The sequence below is a fragment of the Bidens hawaiensis genome, unplaced genomic scaffold (assembly GCF_021521415.1).
Source record: "Bidens hawaiensis isolate Kalapana, Puna unplaced genomic scaffold, B.hawaiensis_p1.1 tig00019476_1, whole genome shotgun sequence".
Lineage (NCBI taxonomy): Eukaryota > Viridiplantae > Streptophyta > Magnoliopsida > Asterales > Asteraceae > Bidens > Bidens hawaiensis.
Genome location: NW_027492960.1, coordinates 277,098 through 287,977, shown reverse-complemented (window position 1 = coordinate 287,977; position 10,880 = coordinate 277,098). Strand labels below are relative to the sequence as shown.

General features: G+C 39.3%; 1 protein-coding gene across 1 annotated transcript; it reads left to right on the top strand.

The window, feature by feature from the left end:
• The first annotated feature begins 4,835 nt into the window (after positions 1-4,835).
• LOC143558471 (uncharacterized) lies at positions 4,836-10,247 on the top strand. The gene is made up of 2 exons (XM_077047305.1): positions 4,836-5,588; positions 10,242-10,247. Exons 1-2 carry the CDS (start codon positions 4,836-4,838, stop codon positions 10,245-10,247), a joined length of 759 nt encoding a protein of 252 aa, XP_076903420.1.
• The last annotated feature ends 633 nt before the right edge of the window (positions 10,248-10,880 follow it).

Genomic DNA, 10,880 nt, shown 5'->3' with positions numbered 1-10,880 from the left:
ATCTGAAGTGGAATCTAGAACGTGTACCTTGCTTTTGCGTAGATCACGTGTAATCTCCCAAAGCTCCCTACGGCGCTCACGAAAATCTCTCTCGGGTTCGTCAGAACAGTGAACTCTGGTGGTCCTAGCGAACGAGTACGTCGCATACGCTGAAAAACAGATAAAAGAGTGAGGACCCAAACTTATCCCTAAAGCACACAAGGCACATATAGCAATTAAGTAATAAAATAAAATAAAATCTAATTATTTAAACTAACACTAAAAACAAAGAAAAAGCAAATAGAATCTAATTCGTCAATTACCAAGTGTCCCCGACAACGGCGCCAAAAACTTGATGTGCCTAAAAGTGGTATATAAAAATATTGCAATTAATAACCTAGCACAATGAGTAATAAAAATCAAGAATATCCTAAACCAAACTACTGGCAACAGGCAAGTGAACCTATCGGATGTAAAATAGCTATGGGAAGTCCTGGAATATCGAACACTAGAGACACTCATATAAATTAACGAAACTAGATTCTAAAAGCTAAATAAACTAATAATTAAGAAAAAGATTCTTTTTGGATTTTTATTTATTTTTATTTTAAAACTAATAATTATTTAGACTATTTAATTAAACTAAATTAACTAATAAATTAAACTTAAACTCTAAAGTCTTAGACGAAGACAATAATGAGAAAGGCGTTACCTAGGCTTGAAATCCTATTTGTGAATCTTGGATGCTTATCGGCTATGGAAACTGTGATGGAACCGGGATCTAAAGATACGACGCCCTAGATATCCTAGTGGATCCCTGATCATTCTCTGGGTGTCACCTAAAAGGATTACCTAAGGGGCGTATGACGCAAACCGGTTGGTTGGATTACCTCTCAGTCTCTCCAACAATATTAAAGTACTCTAATGACTAGATCATCTCTCAGTTTCACTAATCACAATACATCCGGAAGTGTAAGGGACGTAAGGAGTAACCTAAAGATGCTCAAAAAGACTTAGGATAGCAAAAATCAAAAGACAATAAGGGGGAAATCCACTCTCGTGTAATCTATGCCCAAACCACCTAATGACTAAGACAACCCCAACTATCTATTACCTCTCAGTCTCAAGATAGGTAGAACACTTAAAATCTCTAAACCCTCAAACAATAGTTCCTATGGAATATGTCGTCTATAAACCATAAACTAGTTACGAACACACAGTAGGTAACCTAATATGCGTCTACACATGAAAGACTTTCACAAATACACATATGGAACTTATTGAATAAAAGTAAATTAATACTAAGCATGCATATTCATCTTAAAAGCATCAAAAAGTCTATTACAATAATATTAGTCCAACACCAATAACCTAATACCGACAAGCAAACCAAAAGTTCAACAAATATTCATTCGAAGCCTAGGCAACTAAAAAGTTTTAGCCAATAAACATACTCAAAACAAGAATAAAATAAATAGGTTCAACTAAGTTCATAATAAAAATAATAGAATTAAAAATAAGACAACCGTGTTTGAGTGAGTAGGTGAGAATCCGAACACCTTCAAAAGCTTAATGACCTGCGCCTTACGGTTTCTTTCTTCTTTTTATGACTCTCCACGAAAAAGTAATAATATTGCAATTGGCCGCTACCAAGATGTTGTCCCAATCAATATTAATTCAATCTGTGTTTAGGCTGCCTTTTGTCTTGTCTGTCCACCAATCACCAAGAAAATCCCGAGATGGCGGTTGTTCTCTTTCTTCACTTCTGCTCCACCGAAAAAAATTAATAGTAATATTGCTTCAAGTAATTAACTTCTGTGCGTATTTCTTCGTGGCTCCAACTCCAAAGAGAATAATAGCAACAATGTTCACGTGGGGTCTGCAACCAAAACTGCTCCTATATATCGGCTCCTATAAAGGTCTTCTTTATATATATATAAAAACTGCCGACACCAAAACCCCTTCATGGACTCTGCCCAAAATATGACAAAAACAAGAGTCCATCAAAACCCACTTTATTATCATATATTAGTATTATATATTATATTATTAATATTGTTACGTTAGTTATTATTTATTTTCATTACCTTTTTTTCTTTACTCTCATATTATTATTATTATTAGGTACGTTATGTTAAACTTTTCAATCATCGGTCTCGTAGTGAAATTACCGTATTTTACCTCATTATTTCTTGAAACCATTAAACTCACATATTAACCAAATATTAATAATATTCAATAAAAACTTGGCTCAAAAGTATCTAAAAGGTAGAGAATATTTATAAAATGATATGTATATTTTAGAGAACATTGCAGACCCTTCTAATATCTGTGATGATAGGGACCAGACCCTTCTAATATTTGTGATGATAGGGACCAGACCCTCATAATATCTGTGATGTTAGGGACCAGACCCTTCTAATATCTGTGATGATAGGGATCAGACTCTTATAATATCTATGATGTTAGGGACCAGACCCTTATAATATATGTGATGTTTAAGATAGAATAGCTTATGGTATACCATAGGGTTTTACGAAAGAAAGTATGTAAGTACGTATGTATGTATATAAAGTATATATGAAATAAGTAATAGCAAGTGAGGTGTGAATACGCATCTTCGGACACGTATGAGTAAGAATATGAATGTAATGTATGTTAATTTATTAACTAGAACTCACTTAGCGTAGCTGAATTTTAGTATGCACGCAGGCAAATAGGCTGAGACAGCTGGCTTGAGGAGGGACACATGGCATGAGCTAAAGAGACTGGCGTCTATGAAGAAATGTCATGACTGTTTTATGTTATGTTTATGAAAAGATAATTTGTATGTTAAGACAAGATTCAATGTTTTGTAACGTGATGCTTGAAGTTTTAAATTATTCCGCGAAAGTTTTAATTAACTCTGATTTTAGGACTGTGTCTATAAGTAAATCCAACACCAAAGAAGGGTTACCGGGAACGGGGCCTTACAAATGCGCATACATCTCGATCAACCGTGAGACCTGGTTGCCTTCCTAGAGGGTGAGGTGTGAGTGTGAAACCTGTTAGGCCAAAGCGTATCACACCAAATGTTCACGAATCTACTACCCTCATTGTATCAAACGTGGTCATGTGACGATCACATCCTTAATTTATAACCGAATTCACGGTGATACGTGGCTAAACTCGGTATTCCGTATTGTGTTTTAGTTGAATAGTTGGGTGAAGTACACAAATACGGGGTGGTTCCCGAAGTACTTCAACCATCTATCTCAACACCCTTCACAACTCAAATTTAATCAATTTTATTTGGTTTTCAATATTTTCATTTCGTTGGAAGGAACCATGGTGGTTCATGAAATCCTAACCAACAAATGAAACCCCCATGTTTAAATTTTAAGTTATGTTATGACTATTTACTTATGTATTTATCATTCCTCATTACGTCAAGACTTACAAAATCACGTCTCATAAATGACTCCATTCTCAACCTCAACCACAAACTCAACCTCAAATTGTTATATAAAATTCACAAGTATCAACTTATACAAACTCATACTTTTACAACATTTACCCAAGTCTCATAAATTTTACACATTTGATCCTTGCAGTGTGTTTTCCCGTCTCATCAACCGTACCCGCCGCAACTCTGGCCGTCGCATGTCATCTCGCATTACGAAGGGAACTGTGGAAGCCCTCCCCATGGTCATCTCTCAACTCCAAGCCGTGAATGCCGCAACTGTTCCTGCAAACCCTAATGTTTTCACTATCAAGCAATTCACCAATGCTTACCCAACCGATTACTTTGGGACTGAGGGTGCTACAACCCTTCTTCAATGGTTTGAGCACATGGAAAGTGTGTTCCTCCACTCTGCATGTCCGGATGACAAGAAGACCACGTATGCATCAAGTGTTTTCAAATCTAGTGCCCTTACTTGGTGGACAAGCAAAAAGAGAGACCTTGGGGGTGAGGTTGCCATGGCCTTGCCATGGGATGACCTCAAGAAGCTCATGCTAGACCAATTCTGCCCGAAATATGAACTCCGGAAGTTGGAAAAAGAATTCTGCAATTTGAAGCAAGAGGGATGTGATAATACCGCTTACAACAACCGATTCCACGAATTGAGCGTCCTTATCCCGCATATGGTTACTTTTTTGGAGCGTGCCATTGATAAGTACATCTCGGGTTTGCCGATGCAAATCCAAGATTCCGTCCTTAGTCGTGACCCGAAGGAATTTTGTGACGCCATTGCTCTAGCCGGTACCCTCACCGAAAACCACGTTAAGGCTGGGACCTTGACACGGAAAGGCTCCAAGAAGATGATAAGCCCGCATCTGAACCCACTAAAGAGTCCAAGCCCGAATCCTCAAGGTCCGAATCCTCAAAGCCCGAATCCTCCAAACACAACCACAACCACAACTCCTCTCATTACCGCAATAACAAACGAAAGCCCAATTCCCAAAACTATGTGATTGCCCAACCACAAGCCCAACAAGCCCCTCCAACCAAGAAACCATACACCGGCCCACACCCGTATTGCAACACTTGCAAACGTCACCATCCGGCCCAATCCACTTACCGAGTGTGCACCAATTGCCATCGATTCGGCCACCTCACCCAATACTGCCGAGAAGCACCCTGAGTGCAAGCCGCTCCACCGCGGTTCGCACCGTCAAACCAACCCAACCGAGCCATCCCTCGTGCTCCAGTCATTAACACCGTTAGGGCTTGCTATAACTGCGGTGATCCAAACCACCTTCGCAACGCGTGTCCTCGACTCGCTCAAGCCCATCAAGCCTATGTTGCCCCACAACCCTACTACACCTCCCAAGCCTACCAAGTTCAAACTTACCAACCTCAATTACCCCAACTCATGCCTCCTCCAAACCCTCAAGCTCAACCCATGCTCATGCAAGCCTACCAAGCTCCAACCCCTCAAGCTTCAACATCTCAAACTCAAGCACCTCAAGGAACCCAAGGGCGAGCTTTCACCATCAATGCTAATCAAGCCCGAAAATCGAACGATGTGGTGAACGGTACGTTTTTAGTTAACAAGCATCACGCATCGGTATTATTTGATTCGGGAGCCGATAGGAGTTTCATTTCCGTTGATTTTGAGTACATACTTGATGTGCCCCGTAGTAAATTGTCTAAACCCTTCACGGTAGAGATAGCTAACGGTAGTTCGATCGTTATTGACTCCGTCGTCCGTAATTGCACGCTCACCCTTAATGGGCAAAAGTTCTCGATTGATCTCATTCTGATGCAAATGGGTAGCTTCGACGTCATCATTGGCATGGATTGGCTCTCTCTACACCGTGCCGAAATTCTATGTTTCGAGAAGATTATTCGTATCGCTATCGAAGGTGGCATGATTCTAAACGTCGCCGGAGAAAGACCATTCTCAATGCTAAACCTCATGTCGTGCCTTGAAGCCCAACGTTATTTGCGCAAGAAGTATGTCGCTTTCTTAGCCCATGTCACTACAAAGGCCCACGAAGAAAAGCAACTTTCCGACATCCCTATTGTTCGCGATTTCCCTAAAGTATTTCCCGAAGACGTTTCTAGACTCCCTCCTATACGTCAAGTGGAGTTCCGTATTGATCTTGTACCCGGAGCAAACCCCGTATCCAAAGCACCGTACCGTCTTGCACCCTCTGAGATGCAAGAACTTTCCAATCAAATCCAAGAACTCACAGACAAGGGTTTCATTCGTCCGAGTTGGTCTCCGTGGGGTGCACCCGTTTTGTTTGTCAAGAAGAAGGATGGTACTCTTCGTATGTGCATCGATTATCGTGAGCTCAATAAGCTTACGATCAAGAACCGTTATCCCCTTCCGCGCATCGATGACTTATTCGATCAACTTCAAGGATCCGCTTGTTTCTCCAAGATTGATCTCCATTCGGGTTATCACCAACTTCGTGTCCACGAGGATGACATACCCAAGATCGCCTTCCGTACTCATTATGGGCACTTTGAATTCCGAGTTATGCCTTTTGGGTTGACTAATGCTCCCGCCGTTTTCATGGACCTCATGAATCGCGTTTGTAAGCCCTACCTCGACAAGTTCGTGATTGTCTTCATCGACGACATCTTGATATATTCTAAATCCGAAGACGAGCACAAAGATCATTTGCGAGCAATTCTTGACTTGTTGCCAAAAGAACAACTTTATGCTAAATTCTCCAAATGCGAATCTTGGCTAAAGCAAGTTCAATTTTTGGGCCACATCGTCAACGACAAGGGTATTCACGCTGACCCCGCTAAAATCGAGGCCGTTAAAAATTGGAAAACCCCGTCCTCTCCAACGGAGGTTCGCTCATTTCTTGGTTTAGCGGGATATTACCGTCGCTTCATCCGCAACTTTTCAAAGATTGCTTCACCCCTTATCGCACTAACCCACAAAGGGGAGGTTTATGAATGGGGCCTCCGAACAAGAAAAAGCGTTTCAAACCCTAAAAGACATGCTTTGCAATGCTCCTATCCTTGCTCTTCCCGAGGGCAACGATGATTTTGTCGTATTTTGTGACGCTTCAATCCAAGGTCTCGGTTGTGTTCTTATGCAACGAGACAAGGTCATTGCTTAAGCTTCGCGTCAACTCAAGGTACATGAGAAAAATTACACGACGCACGATCTCGAACTAGGTGTGGTCGTGTTTGCCTTGAAAATTTGGAGACACTACCTTTATGGTACGGAATGTGTGGTTTTCACCGATCATAAGAGTTTGCAACACATATTCGACCAAAAGGATCTCAACATGAGACAAAGACGATGGGCCGAATTGTTAAGCGATTACGATTGCGAGATTCGCTACCACCCCGGGAAAGCAAATGTCGTAGCCGATGCTCTTAGTCGTAAGAGTCACATCAAATCCGTCTTGCTCAATTGTGTCAACATGCAATCCGACCTTCAATACCGCATCTTCGACGCATAACACATCTCCGTCACCGAAGGAAGTTTATACGATGAGATGTCGTGTGGCGCCGAACTCCAACTTGAAACCAAACGTAACGGTTTACTTTATTATTTGAACCAGTTATGGGTTCCCGATCGTGACGGTATTCGCATGTTCATCCTTGATGAAGCTCATAAGTCACGATACTCAATTCACCCCGGTGTGGATAAAATGTATGCCGATCTTCGTCCCATGTTTTGGTGGCCGGGAATGAAGAAAGATATCACGGTATATGTATCTAAATGCTTCACTTGTTCTAAGGTCAAAGTCGAGCATCAAAAGCTGTTTGGCTTGCTCGAGCAACCACCAATCCCCGTGTGGAAATGGGAGGACATAGCTATGGATTTTGTCACCAAACTCCCCACTACTCAAAGCCGCTATGATAGTATTTGGGTAATTATTGATCGGTTGACCAAGTCGGCTCATTTCATACCCATTCGAGAGAAGTTTTCCGTGAGTCAACTAGCTCAACTCTACGTCAAGAACATCATTTGTCGCCATGGAACACCATTGACCATTATCTCCGATCGTGACGGTCGGTTTACCTCTCATTTTTGGAATTCGTTGCAAACCGCCTTGGGTACCCGTATTGATCTAAGCACCGCTTACCACCCGCAAACTGATGGTCAATCCGAGCGAACGATTCAAACGCTCGAAGATATGCTCCGCTCTTGCGTGCTAGATTTTGGTGGAAATTGGGATACTCACTTACCACTTGTTGAGTTTTCCTATAATAATAGTTTCCACACTAGTATTGGCATGGCACCCTTTGAAGCTCTCTATGGTCGAAAATGTCATTCCTCAATTTGTTGGAACGAGATTGGTGAATCGCAAATCACCGGGCTTGAGCTTGTTCAAGAAACTTCCGACCGGATTGCTCTTATTCGTCAAGATCTCCTTGCTGCTCGTAGCCGTCAAAAGAGCTATGCCGATAAGCGTCGTAAACCCCTCGAGTTTAATGTTGGTGATCGATTTCTCCTAAAGGTATCTCCTTGGAAGGGAGTGGTCCGATTTGGTAAAAGAAACAAGTTATCTCCCGCTTTGTTGGACCGTTTGAAATTGTTGAAAGAGTTGGTAGAGTTGCGTATCGTCTCGATCTTCCCGAAGAGCTCTCCAATGTTCATCCGACTTTTCATGTTTCCAATCTCAAGAAGTGCTTAGCCGAGGGGAATCTCTACATACCCCTCGACGAAGTGCAAGTTGATGAATCTATGCGTGCAATCGAGAAACCCGTTGAAATCATCGATCGTATGGAGAAAGAAACAAAGTGTAGCCGCATTTCGCTTGTCAAAGTTCATTGGGAATCCAAGCGTGGTCCCGAGTTCACTTGGGAACGAGAAGACCAAAAAGAAGCCAACTACCCGCACCTTTTTGTTACAGCTTAATCTCTAATTTTAGGACGAAATTTCCAAAAGTAGTGAATGCTGTGACATTTTGGATTTTTCCGTTTCATGTTTGTACCCGACCCGGTTTGTTTTCGGTTTAAATTATAAAAGATTCCTTTTATTCCTTTTATATTTATATAACTATCAAAGAATGGCAAAAACAAACCCTAACTAAACTTTAAACGTGTTTTGTACCCAACTCAATAGACCAAGGACCAAACTGCAATTACCATTCAAAATTATAATAATAAAATAATCCTCCTCCTCCATCCTCTAACTCACGACCGTATACCCCCCCCCCCTAACTTTTCTTGGACCTTAATTCTCATTATAATCTAGGAATAAATCTCACCAAATCGTTTATCATTCAAAAAGGATCTCACCGACATACTAATCATGGAAAACGAATCAAAATCAAAGCCAATTCGCAAGGTCAAACCTGCGGCTGCCTATAGCCTCACTACACTATATAAACACAATGAAAACACAATTAATCTCGCACACTCAATCCTCACAACCTCGCGACACTAAATCCTAACCCAATTTCACATTACAGAGCCGTCCATATCATTGACGAAGTCAATTTCAGGTCATGACCTATCCATGCTCGTTTACCCTCAATTCGCGACATTAAACGGTAATTGATATATGGTTTATACTCGTTTATAAGCAATAAACATTAACCCTAACTCAATTCGCATCATCAATTAACCATTAACGCGATTTAAGAGCTAGGGTTTATGTGAATGGATATGAACAACTGAACTGGTTTATTTATGTAATCATTTTCATGATGTTAACGAGTAGGCAGTCAGGCCTGGTGGTTTGTGTGCTCGTGTATATGCCAGAACCGGCCTGGGGCACGGGTTCGAGCCTCCCCAGGCCCGGTTTTTTACCTTTAAAAATTCATTTTAAATATTTTTCTATTAATATTATGTATATATAATATTAGTTAAATGATATTTTAATAAACCAAACCTCGAAAGTATTATTTTGGACGTGTCATGGGTTCCTATCTATAAATATATATATATCTAAATATATATATGCATAATTAATTAATGTTTCATTCACACATAATGCTTATTACTACTTAATATCGGTTATTATTTATTTAAGATCTATTTACTTGAAAATTATGAATATTGATAAAATATATCGTTTATATCAATTATCGAAACAATAATATTAACACTAATAATAATAATAATAATAATAATAAAATTAGTTAATAAAATAATCTACACCTTACAAGACTCCAAATTCTTGTTAACAATTAAACTAGTAATATGTTAAACGCAAACCACCATCAAATCTCAAATCATTATGTCTTATTAGATTTTCGTCGTTTAATAATAATATTGTTAACAAATAGGTCATTTTTGTTGATGTATCTCGAAGGCTTAACGAGTTCATCCTCATTTTCTTTTTATTATTATCTCATCCTCACTAATCTACTCACTAAAGGTAAGTAAATCAAATCCCCCTTTTTTTACCGTTTTATATTTTGGGGGCGTTATGCGTTAAATCATTTTCCCTACAAATCCGCTATTTGCGTTATATGATATTGTTCAATTAGTTATACGTGCAAATGTGACTATTTTTTTTATGTTTGTTGGTTGGTATCTCATCCTCATTAGTATGATCATACGCCGTCGGAGTAGCTCGTTATCCATGGGATTCGAGTGAAAAGACAACTTTGTGTTATTGTTATATGGTTGTTATGCTAGTTGTAGTATTTCATATTATCGTAAGGAATTGTCATTTTTATATTATATGTATTCAAAACCGTGATTACTTGCTCAACTTTATGTTGACAAATTATGTATTTTCCCGTCTGGCGTAGGTTGCTATATTGGATGAAGAATCAAGAGATTAAAGAGTAGTTGGACCTTAGGATGCATGAATAATGATGAACTTTATTTCTATTATTTTTAGTTGTAATTTCTTTTGAAACAATGATTGTGCTTTACGTGTTTGAATAATATGAATTTATAATAATTTAGATATTGACACGTGGATTTATTTTAGTGCTTTTTGAGCTATGATACAATTATGTCGCGCCCCGGCATATTCCGCCGTAGGTTGGGGTGTGACAACATAGACTCTTCCTAGTAACAATTGACATGTAACCAAACATAGACGATAATTAAAGTTCTTATAATAGTATCTACTAATTCGCATGCAACCTGAATAAAATGCAACATAAAAAAAAATCTAAGATGTATGCAACTATGGGTTATAGCAGTTGATGGATTATGTCAATTTTAATCATAACAGAACAATAACCCATTTAAGTTGGAATTGATTGTTAAATAGAATAACAAAACGATTTGTAAAAGTCAAATCCATGCTCAATCGTTTCTGGTCTATGATGTCCATACTCGGTTTTACTTTTTAATAATGCACTACCTTGTGATGGTTAGAAGTCTCTCTATACCTGATTTTCATCTATGGTGGGGGGCCTTAATTATAATTCTCCTTTTGATATTTGAACCTTTCAAAATTTGATCAATTTATCATAAGCTTTTACTTGTATCCATGAATAAAAAAAAATTGAAATGCAAATAGTTCAGT

What these genes read in the sequence shown, in the direction of transcription:
- LOC143558471 (XM_077047305.1), top strand. Translation starts at nt 4,836, where the DNA reads ATGCCTCCTCCAAACCCTCAAGCTCAACCCATGCTCATGCAAGCCTAC.